The sequence below is a fragment of the Gymnoscopelus braueri genome (genome assembly GCF_963280865.1).
Source record: "Gymnoscopelus braueri genome assembly, contig: SCAFFOLD_121, whole genome shotgun sequence".
Lineage (NCBI taxonomy): Eukaryota > Metazoa > Chordata > Actinopteri > Myctophiformes > Myctophidae > Gymnoscopelus > Gymnoscopelus braueri.
Window position 1 is genome coordinate 121,217 of NW_027660871.1, and position 16,899 is coordinate 138,115.

The following is a 16,899-nucleotide window of genomic DNA, read 5'->3' on the forward strand; positions in this document are numbered from 1 at the left end:
GGGCCAACGGTGCCGGAGTTTAGCTGGTGACAGACGGACACACACACACACACACACACACACACACACACACACACACACACACACACACACACACACACACACACACACACACACGGACGGACAGTGGGTAAAACATACTCTCTGAGACAATAAGAGACAATAAATAAGAAATTAACATACAACGTATTTCATTGTTTTATTTCATTGTGTTTCTTATTTATTTCATTGTGGTATTTATTATTTAAAACTTTGGACCAATGGACATCCATAGGCAGTAGTAGCATAAAATGCAGAATGTCAAAATCTTGAGATGCCACAATAATGCTGGTCAAACTTGTTTACAGTAAAAGAAATATGCTTAATTCAGCTGTCAAATCATTAACCCCAACTCTGGAACCAAAATGCACCAAAACAATAAGAGTCAAGAAAAACTATGTGATGCCCATCTGAAAAATATTAGAAAATGAGAATGTATGCACGTCTCCATATCTAAAAAGAAATCCATTGAAATAATAATAACTATTATTCAATTATACTGATCCATCCGTAACACTTTATTTTCCTAAATGCAGTCTTCAAAGATGAATGACTTTGTACTTGTCTACAACTGAAAGTAAAGAGAAAAATATAAATAGTTCCTGCTCAGTAAAATCCTGATTGTTAATTTAACTTGTTAATTAAAATGCATACCGGTATTCAGACAGGGAACTACTAAAGTCTGTGGATCCCCATAAGACGGGGATTAGAAACTAATAAAGGCCTGACAAGCTGAGTCATCCATGGAGAGGGCTATGTCAACAGGTCTCCCTGGACACCTAATCTCTCTGAAGATTTGCATGACCTTTGGATAAAATCTGTAGGAGTAATATAAAGAAATTGGTTTTGCACAAATCGGCCTCCTGGTGGCGCTATAACAGGCCCATGTGAAAAATGGGCTCGCTGCATGCAGTAGCAGCGAGCACACTATTGATGTTCTACATTATTTCTTTATTCTCTCCCAAAAGTTTGGCACCTAACTACTCCTACATACTTTCACTTAGAAATTCCATTCAAACTGTAAAAATAATCCAGCTTACTGTGGACACGTGTGTCTTATCTTTTTGAAATGATTTGTAGTTTTTGAAATATTTACACCCCTAAAAGTCTATGGGAAAGTCAATAGTTATTTGAAAACCCCATTCTCTTTCACTTGTTTAAAATCATGTTACTTCAGCATGCTTTAGCTTACAGACTCCATTTAAACTTTAAAAGGTTGAGGTACATTATGACTTCCATTGCTGTGTTTAACTTTTTGATCACTTTTATACTTTTGAAGCTATCCCACTTTAAAGCACATGTGGATCTCACAGTCTTTTCAGCTTTTCCAATACACACTAATGGTGTTTGCTAGAAGGGAGAGAGAAGGAGATAGGAGGAATGGCCCATGTTTTCGTTAAGTCACTGTGGCTGCAATTTTTACACTACAGATATCTTTTTACATCACCAAGTGCGCACAGGTCTGCTCTCCAATTTAATCCAAAGAAGCTAAGCTGTGTGATGTATACATTTTTAGTTAAGACCATTAATATCAACCCATGTCCCTTTACACTCTAGCAATCAGTACACCTGGTGACAGCTAGCCTGTCAGTCATTGGCTGCTCAGTGGTGCTGCAAAGTAACAAGTACATTTACTCAAGTACTATGCAAGTGCTTACAATGCACAGTACAATTTTGAGGTACTTTTACTTTACTTTCCATTGTTGTTACTTCTACTCCACTACAATTACAGTATATGACAGATATACACAATACAAAACCTACAGTAACCACACAGCCGATCTACAATGTGAGTGTTATGAGCTTGTAGATCTGCTATTTTCTGAAAAGTTGAGTATTTTACTTTGGTACTCAAATGCTAAAACGTTTATACACTGCAAGCTCCAAAACTCCCACCCCCCATACTCCACCACCACCACCCCACCTCCCACACCACATGACATACATCCCTCTGTCATACTTTGACTATTCGAAAAAAGCCGATCTACAATGCTATGCATTGGGAGCTTGTAGATCTGCTATTGTCAGATAAACCTTGACAGTCTTTGGAAAGTTTGAGTACAGGGGGCGGCAGTGGCTCAGGGGTAGAGTAGCCATTAGAGTGGATGGATGGCAACTGCGAGGTTCCCAGTTCGATCCAGGGCTCCCCCAGAATTAGTGTCGAAGTGTCCTTGAGCAAGACGCTGAACCCCTAATTGCTCCCGATGAGCAGGTGCTTTGCATGGTTTCCTGTGCCATCGGTGTATGAATGTGTGTGTAAATGGTTGAAATTCTAATGGCAATAATTTTGTAAATTTAAAGCTACAATTTAACTAATGGTGTGTATTGGTCAACATAACCCCACACAACCCCCCACACCCCGTACCCCCCCCCCCCCCCCCAACTCCCCACAATATTTTCTAGTTTAGATCTGCTATTTTCAAAAGATTGTTGACATTTTTTAAACTGGTGAAATGGGTGATTCTGCGTAACGACTCGAGTACTTTTACTTTTGGTACTTAAAGTATATTTTGATTCCAATACTTTTGTACTTTTACTCAAGTAAATTTGGATTATCTGACTTTTACTTGTAACAGAGTGTTTCTACGTTGCAGTATTGATACTTTACTTAAGTAAAAAATGTGACCCTCCTGCCTCCTCCTGGTCCCTCCTGGTCCCTCCTCCTCCTGCAGCATCGTGGTCTGTGCCCTCACCATGAAGTACTACGTGGAGGAGAACGTGGCCCAGCAGTCCTGCACCATCATCCGCCAAATGGTCAAGATGCTGGCCTCCATCTCCGAGACGCTGGTCTTCTTCTTCCTGGGTGTGGTCACCGTCACCACGGAGCACGAGTGGAACTGGGCCTACATCCTGTTCACGCTGCTGTTCGCCTTCGTCTGGAGGTTCCTGGGTGAGGAGGGGGGGAGGTCCCCAAATGATTAGCTTAACCCATTAAGACCGGGAATCTGTGTCATTTTAAGATTTATTTCGCTATTCAAAAATAGCAGATCTACAAGCTCGTAGCTTGTAGATCTGCTATTTTTGAAAAATCTTGAAAATGTGTGCAAATCTTACATATATATATATTTGTTTTCAAAGCGAACATTTGTAACTCAAATCTTTGCTTCATGGGGATTCTACAAATGTCTTCTAAATCTTAACAGTTTTTTGAAAAAACTTATGTTGCTGTAATCAGTGGTTCTCAGTGGAGTAAAAGTACTCCACTACAATTAGTAACAAGTACTCTGGGATGTAGTGGAGTAGAAGTAAAAGCATTGGAAATTGGAAATACTCAAGTAAAGTACAAATACCTCAAAATTGTACTTAAGTACAGTACTTGAGTCTATGCACTTTAGTTACTTTCCACCACTGATCTTTACACGTAAACCTGTGATGTGACAATAACTGTTGATTCCTCTAAACCCTCTCGTCTCCCCTGCCCTCCTCCAGGAGTTCTGGTGCTGACCCAGATCATCAACCGGTTCAAAACCATCTCTTTCACCTACAAGGACCAGTTTGGCCTGGCCTACGGTGGCCTGCGAGGGGCCATCTGCTTCGCCCTGGCCTTCACCCTGCCCGGCAACATCAACAGGAGAGAGCTGTTTGTCACCGCCTCCATCGCCCTCATCATCTTCACCAACTTCATACAGGTATCACCGCATACGGCCAGGTTTCATCATATCAAGCAGTGGTGGAAAAAATACCCAAATGTTTTACTTAAGTAAAAGTATCGATACTGCAATGTAGAAATACTCTGTTACAAGTAAAAGGCCGGAATTCAAAATTTACTTGAGTGTAAGTGCAAAAGTATTGGTATCAAAATGTACTTAAAGTACCAAAAGTAAAAGTACTAAAATGTTTGAAAATAGCTTGTAGATCGGCTATTTTCAAATTTGAAGGGAGCCGTTTCAGAGCCGCCATTGCCAACTACAGTTGCGGTCATATCGTCATGCAACAGACGCAAGATCTTCAGGTACTTGTCCGGGCATCCTATCCTGGAGAGGGCACCCCAGAGGGCAGTTCTGTTCACAGAGTCAAAGGCCTTTGTGAGGTCGATGAACGCCATGTATAGTGGTAGGTGTTGTTCCCGACATTTTTCTTGCAGTTGACGAGCTACAAAAATCATGTCCGAGGTTCCCCTAGCAGGACGGAAGCCGCACTGCGACTCTGGGAGGATCTCTTCTGACAGCGGCAGTAACCGGTTGGCCAAAATACGGGCCAGTATTTTTCCTGTTGTGGACAGGAGGGAGATGCCTCTGTAGTTGCCACAGTCTGCCTTATCTCCCTTCTTGAAGATAGTGACAATCAAGGCGTCCCTGAGTTCGGCTGGGATTTCCTCCTTTTCCCAGATTTTACCAAGGAGGCTGTGGATGTGGCAAAGGAGCTTTGGTCCGCCTTGCTTGAAGATTTCTGCTGGAATCCCATCTGGTCCAGAGGCCTTGTTATTACTCAGTTTCCTGATGGCATCCATGACCTCCTTTTCGGTGGGGGGATCACCCAAATTCTCCATGATGGGTCGCTGAGGAATCTGGTTTCCCTCTCCACTGTGGTGTTTCGATTCAGAAGCTCTTGGAAATGTTCTCGCCATCTGGAACTGATACCTACATCGTCCTTCAGCAGGGTTTGTCCATCTTTAGAGCGGAGGGGGTTTAGGCCTCGATAGCTGGGCCCATAAACAGCCTTGGTGGCATTGAAGAAACCCCTGGTGTCCCCAGAGTCAGCAAGCCTCTGAATTTCCAGGGCCTTCTCCATCCACCATTTGTTCTTCAGCTCTCTCACTCTGCTCTGGACAAGTGCCTTTGCCTTGGCGTGGGCCTGCCTTTTGTCCCTGCAGTTGATGTCGTTCTGCCAAGAACAAAAGGCTTTCCTTTTGGCATCGATAAGCTGTTCTATTTCGGTGTTATTGTCATCGAACCAGTCCTGGTGTTTCCTGGTCTTGTAGCCAATGGTGTCCTTGCTGGTCTCAAGTAGTGTGGTCTTAAGAGCCTTCCAGTGTTCTTCCACATCCTCAGGATATTCTTCCGGGAGTCTCACAAACAGGGCGTTTTGAAGAAGTTGCACCGTGTCTGTGTCTCCAAGGCTGTCGATGTTAAATTTAGGGCGGATTTGACTCCTTTGTGTCCTCCTCTTCTGCCGCAGCTGGATGTTCATTGTGGAGCGGATGAGGCGATGGTCTGTCCAGCTGTCGTCCGCACAGATCATGGCCCTGGTGATGTTAACATCTTTGCGATCTCTGGCCCTGACAATGACATAATCTATGAGATGCCAGCGCTTCGATCTGGGATGCATCCAGGATGTTTTGAGCCTGTTTTTCTGGCGGAAAAGGGTGTTAGTTATCACAAGCTCATGTTCGGCACACTTTGACAGAAGGAGGACTCCGTTGGTGTTGACATTCCCAACACCTTCTTTGCCTAGAGTGCCTTTCCAGAGATTGTGATCCTTGCCTACCCTGGCATTGAAGTCCCCGAGTAGGAGGATCTTATCTTCTTTCGGGATGTTCGATAGAACCTGGTCTAGGGTTGCATAGAAGGTCTCCTTGTCTTCATCCTGTGAGTCCAAGGTTGGTGCATAGGCACTCACAGCCGTGGCCATCTGATCGTTTGAGAGCCTCAGGCGTACGCTCATTGATTCCTACTGGAGATTCGGAGAGTTGGGAGATGAGCCGGTTTCTGATGGCAAATCCCACTCCGTGGATTCTGGGTTCAGCAGCCGCTTTTCCCTTCCAGAAGAATGTGTATCCCCCTTTCTCCTCCTTTAGTTGCCCCTCCTCGGCCAGGCGGGTTTCGGACAGGGCAGCGATGTCGATCTTCCACCTTTTCAGCTCCCTGGCAATGATCGCAGATCTTCTTTCTGGACGATTGCTGGAGGCACTGTCCATAAGTGTTCTCACGTTCCAGGCTCCAAAGTTCATTGTTTTTGTTTTTCTTGTTTGTTTTCGACCGCCAAAAGGTGAACCCACTGGATGCGGTATTCCAGTCAGGTTTATAAGAGGCAGGCTATTTTTAGGGCACCTTTTCTAGCCCCTTCCCCGTGTGGGGTGAGCAGAGTGGACCCTAAATAGGGCTGCTCAGACGTGGGTGCAGCTGCCGAAATGTTCTCTCTGCCTCGGTCCGAGAGCAAGGCGACTGAATCAAACACCCACCGCCTATGTGCCAGTGCATGGCTAGAAGCTCCCAGACTTCACTGTCCTGCTCCCGTTACCGTTTCCTGAACGCCATAGGACTTGTAGGGGGGATTGGGTAATGGTGGGTCCTTCAGGAGAACGCCTGTGCGTGGGATCTTTTAAAGTGGGGAGACTGGTGCACAGCCAGCCACCACACTATCCTTGACAAAGAGAGGGCCAGGGTCCAATGGCATGGAAACCAAGACAATTGGGGGCCCATCTTTGCTGCAGCCTTCTTCCGCCTTTGTGACCGTTGTGGAGCTTCTCTGCAACCATCATTCGCCCACTCCACCGTTGAGGTCTTTTTTTTGGATCGCTCTTCGTCTGGAACCTCCCCCTTGACCTTACCGCCATGGGTGACCCTACCAGGAGCTTAAGCTCCAGACGGCATCGCTCTCAGGTTCATCGGAACACACAAGGCTCTCCACCACGGCAAGGTGGCGATCCAAGGAGAACTAAATTAGATAGATTCCACTATCCCCCCCCCGAAACCCGTACCCATGTGTGTCTGTAGAATTGCAATGTGGGGGATATAGCAACAACACGCCCACGGGCACACCTCCACGCACAAATAACGGCGTCGGCATAATGGTGACGGGTAGAGCAGGTGCTAGAATAACCTATTGGGGCGGCGCAGCTCCATTATCAGTATTTAACAGGTTAAGGGTAGCGTTGCGGCTGGGAAAACTGGCACAGAATAGAGCCGACAGTGTCCAGCCCTAGGGGTAGGTTGCTGGTTAACACCTCTGACAAGGTTTCAGAGCCCTATCTGGGGCTAAGTGTTTTTGCTCAAGGACACTGCTAATCAGTTAGTAGGCTGCACACACTTTAAATTGTACCTCCGGTGACCGAAAGATTAAGATAATAAAATAAAAATATAAATAATGGGACGCTATAGCAAAACGTGTTAATATCGCAGCACAATAATTTTATCCACTTGTTCTATTTATATGTTGGCCATTCAAATATAGCAGATATACAAGCTCTCAGCACGTCACTCTGTGCTGTGATCTTGTAGATCTGCTATATTTGAACATTTGTGAAAAATCTTGTTTGAATTCTTTAGTTTTTTACATAAATCTTCTCTCGTGGGGGTCCCTGGCACAAAACATTTTCAGATCTACTGCATTATTGGATGACAGTGTCCCATGCCAAAAATATCAGATCTACAAGTGGCCTAGATCTGATATTTTCAGTGTGGTACACTTTGTGGTATACATATTGATAATAATTAGGCATAACCATCAGCTGTAAATGTATTTTATTGTTCCTTCGCCTCATGCTTTCTTTTTGTTGATTTTTGGGGGTCCAGGAGAACTTGCTGTTCGCGTCCATCATCGCTGCGGTGGATCCCGTGGCAGCGATCAACGTGTTGGAGAACGTGGGAGTCAACGAGGAGCTCTACATCGTCATATTCGGAGAAGGCCTTTTCAACGACGCCGTCATTGTGGTGAGTGAGTGCTGGAGAGGTGTGTGCGTGTGCGTGTGCGTGTGCGTGTGCGTGTGCGTGTGCGTGTGCGTGTGTCTGTGTCTGTGTGTGTGTGTGTGTGTGTGCGCGTGCAAAAAGTACTCACATTTTGTACTTCAGTAAAGGTATCAACCGCAATGTAGAAATACTCTGTTACAAGGAAAAGTCTGGAATTCAAAATTTACTTGAGTAAAAGTACAAAAGTATTGGCATCAAGATGTACTTAAAGTACCAAAAGTAAAATAAAAGTACTCGTTATGCAGAAGGTACAATTTCACAAGTTTTGAAATGTATGCAAATCTTTTGAAAATAGCAGATCTACAAGCTCACAATGCGTTGCATCACGAGGCATTGTGAGCATGTAGAAGTGGTTAATGTATGTTTTGTAATAATCAAAATGTACATAGTATCTAGTAACTAAAGTTGTCAAATAATTGTAGTGGAGCAAAAGTACAATATTTGCCTCTGAGATGTAGTGGAGTAGAAGTAAAAGTACTGAAAATTGGAAATACTCCAGTAAAGTAAAAAATACCTAAATATTTTAGTACAGTACTTCAGTAAATTGACTTGGTTACTTTAATCCGCTGATTAGACAGTAGACTAAGGGGCGGCAGTGGCTCAGGGGTAGAGTGGCCGGGTAGAGTGAACTGGAAACCGCAAGGTTCCCATTTTGACTTCCCAGTTCGACTTCCCTCAGAGTTAGTGTCGCAGTGTCCTTGAACAAGACGCTGAACCCCTAATTGCTCCCGATGAGCAGGTTGGTGCCTTGCATGGTTTCCTCCGCCATCGGTGTATGAATGTGTGTGTGAAGGGTGAATGTAATCTATGTAAACATCTATGTAAGCGCTTTGGATAATAGCGCTATATATAAATGCACCATTTAATACACTGGACAACAGAAATCCTCTATTCTTCTTCAAACAGACTTATAACTGGTAGAACAGCTAGCTTTTGGCAAATGTTCCCCCCAGAATACGGATGCCGGGGTTCAAGTCGTTAAAAAACCCAAAACAAAGGTGCGTCCTGTGTGTCAAAAGTGCCGCGTTGAAAATGTGTGCAAATCTTTGAATATATATTTTTTTGAAGCGAACATTTGTTACTCAAATCTTTGCTTCTGGGGATTCTACAAATGTCTTCTAAATCCTAACAGTTTTTTGAATAAAACTTATGTTGCTAGTGGTTCTCAAACTTTTCCATGTCAAGGACCCACAAAATTATACGTATTTGACCGCGGACCCCCATCTCAAAATTATTCGTTCCAGGGACCCCCAGAAGCAAAGATTTGAGTTACAAATGTTCCCTTTAAAAAAGTATATATATATATTTTCAAGATTTTTCTAAAATAGCAGATCTACAAGCTCGTAGCTTGTAGATATACAAGATATACAGATACTGTACAAGATATGCAGATAAGCTACGAGCTTGTATATCTGCTATTTTTTAATAGCCAAAGAAATCTAAAAATGACACAGATGCGTTCCCGGTCCTAATAGTTTAATGTCAGGTCTTACTCTTGATAGACGACCATCATCATCTCTTTAATATGTTCCTCTTCTCTCCAGGGCCTGTACAACATGTTCATCTTCATGGCGGACGTGCCCGTGGTGGAGTCGCCCGACGTCTTCCGGGGCGTGGCGAGCTTCTTCGTGGTGGGCGTGGGCGGCGTGTTCGTCGGCTTCCTCTTCGGCATCCTGACGGCCTTCACCACGCGCTTCACCAAAAACGTGCGGCAGATCGAGCCGCTGTTGGTCTTCGTGTTCAGCTACCTGGCCTACCTGGTGGCCGAGATGTTCAATGTCTCCAGCATCATGGCGTGAGTGTAAAACACTGTTTGTCAGATTTTCCGAGAGAAACAAGCAACCAGTGATGGAAAGTAACTACTAAGTACTGTACAGTTTTGAGGTACTTTTACTTTACCGGAATATTTCCAATTGTCGATACCTTTACTTCTACTCCACTACATCTCAGAGGCAAATATTGTACTTTTTACTTCACTACAATTATTTGAAAACTTAAGTTACTAGTTTCTTTGTAGATTTTGATTATTATTACAAAACATACATTTCTCATTTGTATTTAAATTTCAGCCATTTGAAAATAGTCAATTTACAAGCTCACAATGCGTCGCATAGATCTGCTATTTTCAAAAGATTTTTATACATTTGAAAACTTGTGAAATGGGACATTCTGCACAATGAGTACTTTCTACTTTTGGTACTTTAAGTACATTTTTATACCAATACTTTTGTACTTTTACCCAAGTAAATTTTGAATTCTGGACTTTTACTTGTAACAGAGTATTTTTATTTATTGATTAAAAAGTACTTTATTTGAGTACTTTTTCCACCACTGGAAACAGGCGACCAGCAGGTCTATGAAAACAAGACCAAAAGAAGCGGCGAGAGCACTTTAAACCTGATATGCATCAAATAGCCGATCTACAAGCTCACAGCGCATCAGAAAGGTGTATTTTTTTTAACCATTCACCAACCAACACAAAACACAAATCTGGTACAGGGGTCCGTGGAATTCATTTGGGTTCCACGCTTGACATGAAAATGTTTGAGAACCACTGATTTAAACAACATTATGAAACCAGACCCAAACTAGAAAAAGTGCTCCTCGGAGCACAGGTCTCCGCCAGGTCAGGTATTCTGGCCTCCTGGTGGCGCTATAATTGGCCAATGTGAAAAGGGTGCCAACCGTTCTTGCATTGACACTGCATTCATGATTTGATGCATTTTGTTCCAAAAATGTGTTTTGCTGCTAACAGGCCAAAGTGAGAAGGGTGCATTTCTTCCTCGGCCTAGTGGGAATGTGCGTGTGAAATTTCACAGAAATCGCAAGCTGTGTGTATACTTTGAGGCTTTTTGTTAAAAACGGACCAATCCTGCAAACTTTGGAAGCCAACCTTATAGGCAATGAGGATGGAATATGGGAAATCGGACAGATCTGTGTTGATCACATGACTATAGTGATACTGTGTACTGATTTGCATGACGTTTGGATAACATTTGTAGGAGTAATATAAAAAAATGGGTTTTGCACAAATCGGCCTCCTGGTGGCGCTATAACAGGCCCATGTGAAAGGCAGAGGTTCTGAATTGGCATCCAGGGAGTGTGTGTGCACAGTTTCGGAGCGACCGGGCCAACGGTGCCGGAGTTTAGCTGGTGACAGACGGACACACACACACACACACACACACACACACACACACACACACACACACACACACACACACACACACACACACGGACGGACAGGGGGTAAAACATACTCTCTGAGACAATAAGAGACAATAAATAAGAAATTAACATACAACGTATTTCATTGTTTTATTTCATTGTGTTTCTTATTTATTTCATTGTGGTATTTATTATTTAAAACTTTGGACCAATGGACATCCATAGGCAGTAGTAGCATAAAATGCAGAATGTCAAAATCTTGAGATGAAACAATAATGCTGGTCAAACTTGTTTACAGTAAAAGAAATATGCTTAATTCAGCTGTCAAATCATTAACCCCAACTCTGGAACCAAAATGCACCAAAACAATAAGAGTCAAGAAAAACTATGTGATGTCCATCTGAAAAATATTAGAAAATGAGAATGTATGCACGTCTCCATATCTAAAAAGAAATCCATTGAAATAATAATAACTATTATTCAATTATACTGATCCATCCGTAACACTTTATTTTCCTAAATGCAGTCTTCAAAGATGAATGCCTTTGTACTTGTCTACAACTGAAAGTAAAGAGAAAAATATAAATAGTTCCTGCTCAGTAAAATCCTGATTGTTAATTTAACTTGTTAATTAAAATGCATACCGGTATTCAGACAGGGAACTACTAAAGTCTGTGGATCCCCATAAGACGGGGATTAGAAACTAATAAAGGCCTGACAAGCTGAGTCATCCATGGAGAGGGCTATGTCAACAGGTCTCCCTGGACACCTAATCTCTCTGAAGATTTGCATGACCTTTGGATAAAATCTGTAGGAGTAATATAAAGAAATTGGTTTTGCACAAATCGGCCTCCTGGTGGCGCTATAACAGGCCCATGTGAAAAATGGGCTCGCTGCATGCAGTAGCAGCGAGCACACTATTGATGTTCTACATTATTTCTTTATTCTCTCCCAAAAGTTTGGCACCTAACTACTCCTACATACTTTCACTTAGAAACTCCATTCAAACTGTAAAAATAATCCAGCTTACTGTGGACACGTGTGTCTTATCTTTTTGAAATGATTTGTAGTTTTTGAAATATTTACACCCCTAAAAGTCTATGGGAAAGTCAATAGTTATTTGAAAACCCCATTCTCTTTCACTTGTTTAAAATCATGTTACTTCAGCATGCTTTAGCTTACAGACTCCATTTAAACTTTAAAAGGTTGAGGTACATTATGACTTCCATTGCTGTGTTTAACTTTTTGATCACTTTTATACTTTTGAAGCTATCCCACTTTAAAGCACATGTGGATCTCACAGTCTTTTCAGCTTTTCCAATACACACTAATGGTGTTTGCTAGAAGGGAGAGAGAAGGAGATAGGAGGAATGGCCCATGTTTTCGTTAAGTCACTGTGGCTGCAATTTTTACACTACAGATATCTTTTTACATCACCAAGTGCGCACAGGTCTGCTCTCCAATTTAATCCAAAGAAGCTAAGCTGTGTGATGTATACATTTTTAGTTAAGACCATTAATATCAACCCATGTCCCTTTACACTCTAGCAATCAGTACACCTGGTGGCAGCTAGCCTGTCAGTCATTGGCTGCTCAGTGGTGCTGCAAAGTAACAAAGTACATTTACTCAAGTACTATGCAAGTGCTTACAATGCACAGTACAATTTTGAGGTACTTTTACTTTACTTTCCATTGTTGTTACTTCTACTCCACTACAATTACAGTATATGACAGATATACACAATACAAAACCTACAGTAACCACACAGCCGATCTACAATGTGAGTGTTATGAGCTTGTAGATCTGCTATTTTCTGAAAAGTTGAGTATTTTACTTTGGTACTCAAATGCTAAAACGTTTATACACTGCAAGCTCCAAAACTCCCACCCCCCATACTCCACCACCACCACCCCACCTCCCACACCACATGACATACATCCCTCTCTCATACTTTGACTATTCGAAAAAAGCCGATCTACAATGCTATGCATTGGGAGCTTGTAGATCTGCTATTGTCAGATAAACCTTGACAGTCTTTGGAAAGTTTGAGTACAGGGGGTGGCAGTGGCTCAGGGGTAGAGTAGCCATTAGAGTGGATGGATGGCAACTGCGAGGTTCCCAGTTCGATCCAGGGCTCCCCCAGAATTAGTGTCGAAGTGTCCTTGAGCAAGACGCTGAACCCCTAATTGCTCCCGATGAGCAGGTGCTTTGCATGGTTTCCTCTGCCATCGGTGTATGAATGTGTGTGTAAATGGTTGAAATTCTAATGGCAATAATTTTGTAAATTTAAAGCTACAATTTAACTAATGGTGTGTATTGGTCAACATAACCCCACACAACCCCCCACACCCCGTACCCCCCCCCCCCCCCCCCCCCAACTCCCCACAATATTTTCTAGTTTAGATCTGCTATTTTCAAAAGATTGTTGACATTTTTAAAACTGGTGAAATGGGTGATTCTGCGTAACGACTCGAGTACTTTTACTTTTGGTACTTAAAGTATATTTTGATTCCAATACTTTTGTACTTTTACTCAAGTAAATTTGGATTATCTGACTTTTACTTGTAACAGAGTGTTTCTACGTTGCAGTATTGATACTTTACTTAAGTAAAAAATGTGACCCTCCTGCCTCCTCCTGGTCCCTCCTGGTCCCTCCTCCTCCTGCAGCATCGTGGTCTGTGCCCTCACCATGAAGTACTACGTGGAGGAGAACGTGGCCCAGCAGTCCTGCACCATCATCCGCCAAATGGTCAAGATGCTGGCCTCCATCTCCGAGACGCTGGTCTTCTTCTTCCTGGGTGTGGTCACCGTCACCACGGAGCACGAGTGGAACTGGGCCTACATCCTGTTCACGCTGCTGTTCGCCTTCGTCTGGAGGTTCCTGGGTGAGGAGGGGGAGGAGGGGGGGGGGAGGTCCCCAAATGATAAGCTTAACCCATTAAGACCGGGAATCTGTGTCATTTTAAGATTTATTTCGCTATTCAAAAATAGCTTGTAGATCTGCTATTTTTGAAAAATCTTGAAAATGTGTGCAAATCTTACATATATATATATTTGTTTTCAAAGCGAACATTTGTAACTCAAATCTTTGCTTCATGGGGATTCTACAAATGTCTTCTAAATCTTAACAGTTTTTTGAAAAAACTTATGTTGCTGTAATCAGTGGTTCTCAGTGGAGTAAAAGTACTCCACTACAATTAGTAACAAGTACTCTGGGATGTAGTGGAGTTGAAGTAAAAGCATTGGAAATTGGAAATACTCAAGTAAAGTACAAATACCTCAAAATTGTACTTAAGTACAGTACTTGAGTCTATGCACTTTAGTTACTTTCCACCACTGATCTTTACACCACTGATCTTTGTCACATCACAAACCTGTGATGTGACAATAACTGTTGATTCCTCTAAACCCTCTCGTCTCCCCTGCCCTCCTCCAGGAGTTCTGGTGCTGACCCAGATCATCAACCGGTTCAAAACCATCTCTTTCACCTACAAGGACCAGTTTGGCCTGGCCTACGGTGGCCTGCGAGGGGCCATCTGCTTCGCCCTGGCCTTCACCCTGCCCGGCAACATCAACAGGAGAGAGCTGTTTGTCACCGCCTCCATCGCCCTCATCATCTTCACCAACTTCATACAGGTATCACCGCATACGGCCAGGTTTCATCATATCAAGCAGTGGTGGAAAAAATACCCAAATGTTTTACTTAAGTAAAAGTATCGATACTGCAATGTAGAAATACTACAATACAAGTAAAAGGCCGGAATTCAAAATTTACTTGAGTGTAAGTGCAAAAGTATTGGTATCAAAATGTACTTAAAGTACCAAAAGTAAAAGTACTAAAATGTTTGAAAATAGCTTGTAGATCGGCTATTTTCAAATAGCCTAGGTATAGAATAGGGCTTAAGTGGTTAATGTACGTTTTATAATGTAATCATTTATATCTGCAAAGTAACTAGTAACTAAAGTTTTCAAATAATTGTAATGGAGTAAAAGTACAATATTTGCCTCCGAGATGTAGTGGAGTAGAAGTAAAAGTATAGACAATTGGAAATACTCCAGTAAAGTAAAAGTAACTAAAAATTGTACTTAAGTACAGTACTTGAGTAAATGTACTTAGTTACTTTACACCACTGATATCAAGGACCCCCAAATTTATATGTATATGGCCGTAATCCCCCGATCTGAAAATATGTTGTGCCAGGGACTCCCATAAGAGAAGATTAGTTTAAAATCTTTTAAAAAAAATATTCAGAATTTTTCAAGATTTTTCAGATGTTTAAAAAAATAGTCGATCTACAAGCTCACAACACATTGCACCGTTGTGAGCTTGAAGAGCGGCTATTCTTGAATTTGCTATATTCTTGAATAGCCGCAGTTTGTGTTTACGCGTGTTTTCATAAATGAATGCCCTATTTTAAACGTTGTCGTTCGACAGTGTCGCTCAAAAATAGCTGATCTACAAGTTCATTGATCTACAAGTTCACCCAATTTCTTTTTTTCTATCAATTACACACACCCCATGAAGCATTGAATTCATGGAGATTTTTTAGTTTTTGTCGCATTCCTGAGACAATAATCTGATGACCAGCGGAGACTCAAAGAGTCTACTTTGAGTCTCCTACTGGATACATTAGCATCTTTCCACCGGTCATCAAATTATTGGCAGGAATGCGACAAAAACAAAAAAGATCTCCATGAATTCAATGCTTCAGGGGGTGTGAAATTGATAGAAAATAAATATTTTTTGGGGTAAACTACTCCATTCGATATTGATCTGTTATGTTACAGGGTATCAGTCTTCGTCCTATCATCGAGTACATGAACCTACGAAGGACCAACAAGGAAATGAGATCCATCAACATGGTGATTCACAACAGGGTGTGTACAGTTCACTTTGTTTTCTGCTTCTCATTCACTCATCTCTATGTCTCTGTCCAAAGTTGACCCCTGTGTGTGTGTGTGTGTGTGTGTGTGTGTGTGTGTGTGTGTGTGTGTGTGTGTGTGTGTGTGTGTGTGTGTGTGTGTGTGTGTGTGTGTGTGTGTGTGTGTGTGTGTGTAGCTGATAGAACACACCATATCTGGCATTGAGGACCTGTGTGGACAGTGGAGTCATCACTACTGGAAAGACAAGTAAACACTTTACACTCTATATGTTATCTGTTATTATCAAACTTGTTCTGCGATTTTTGAATAGCCAACGCTAAAATCTAAAAAAATGACACAGATACTTTCCCGGTTTTAATTTGTTAAACAGCTGAAATGATTACAAGATTAACAGAGGCATAACTTTTCTTTTGGAATAAACACGCATGGACAAACGCAAACTTTCTCTTATGTTCTCTGTCTGTCTGTCTGTCTGTCTGTCTGTCTGTCTGTCTGTCTGTCTGTCTGTCTGTCTGTCTGTCTGTCTGTCTGTCTGTCTGTCTGTCTGTCTGTCTGTCTGTCAGATCTAAGCTCACAACGCATCGTGTTGTGAGCTTGACAAAACTAGACAAAAACTAAAACATTTCAGATGACTAAAATATGACTAAAACTAAATGGATTAAAAATGTGACTAAAACTAAAACAAAATTTGCAACACTGCTGTCTCTGTCTCTCTCTCTCTCTCTCTCTCTCTCTCTCTCTCTCTCTCTCTCTCTCTCTCTCTCTCTCTCTCTCTCTCTCTCTCTCTCTCTCTCTCTCTCTCTCTCTCTCTCTCTCTCTCTCTCTCTCTCTCTCTCTCTCTCTCTCTCTCTCTCTCTCTCTGTCAGGTTTGTCCAATACCAGCTTAGCAACCGTTGTTAGCCTGGCATAGGTCTGGCAAGCTTTCGTCACCTGCCATAGCTGTCAATGTTATTTCGCCCACACACACACACAATCATTTGCAACATAATAGCAAGAATAGGAATACCACGATAACGCAATGGTGACTATGAACCACGTACCCAAACCCGTTGGAGGCTGCTTTTCCCAAGCTGAAATCTGCACTTAAACTGCAAGGCTGCATGGCTGTGTTGTGTTGAACACATACACAGCTTAACGTCAGGAAAGTTACACGACTCACTCGCCCAGGTGGTGTCAATAA

General features: G+C 42.3%; 1 protein-coding gene across 1 annotated transcript in view; it reads left to right on the forward strand.

Moving 5' to 3' along the window:
• The window catches only part of LOC308081121 (sodium/hydrogen exchanger 2-like), a gene marked incomplete at its 3' end in the record, with an annotated part of 80,155 nt that extends 64,186 nt beyond the window's left edge, over nt 1–15,969 (forward strand). The window contains exons 4-9 of the mRNA XM_080457515.1: nt 7,494–7,631; nt 9,212–9,462; nt 13,503–13,720; nt 14,272–14,471; nt 15,624–15,713; nt 15,895–15,969. Of these exons, the coding sequence (XP_080313641.1) occupies nt 7,494–7,631; nt 9,212–9,462; nt 13,503–13,720; nt 14,272–14,471; nt 15,624–15,713; nt 15,895–15,969 (972 nt within the window). The remainder of the gene's footprint in view (nt 1–7,493; nt 7,632–9,211; nt 9,463–13,502; nt 13,721–14,271; nt 14,472–15,623; nt 15,714–15,894) is intronic.
• Between the last annotated feature and the right edge of the window lie 930 nt (nt 15,970–16,899).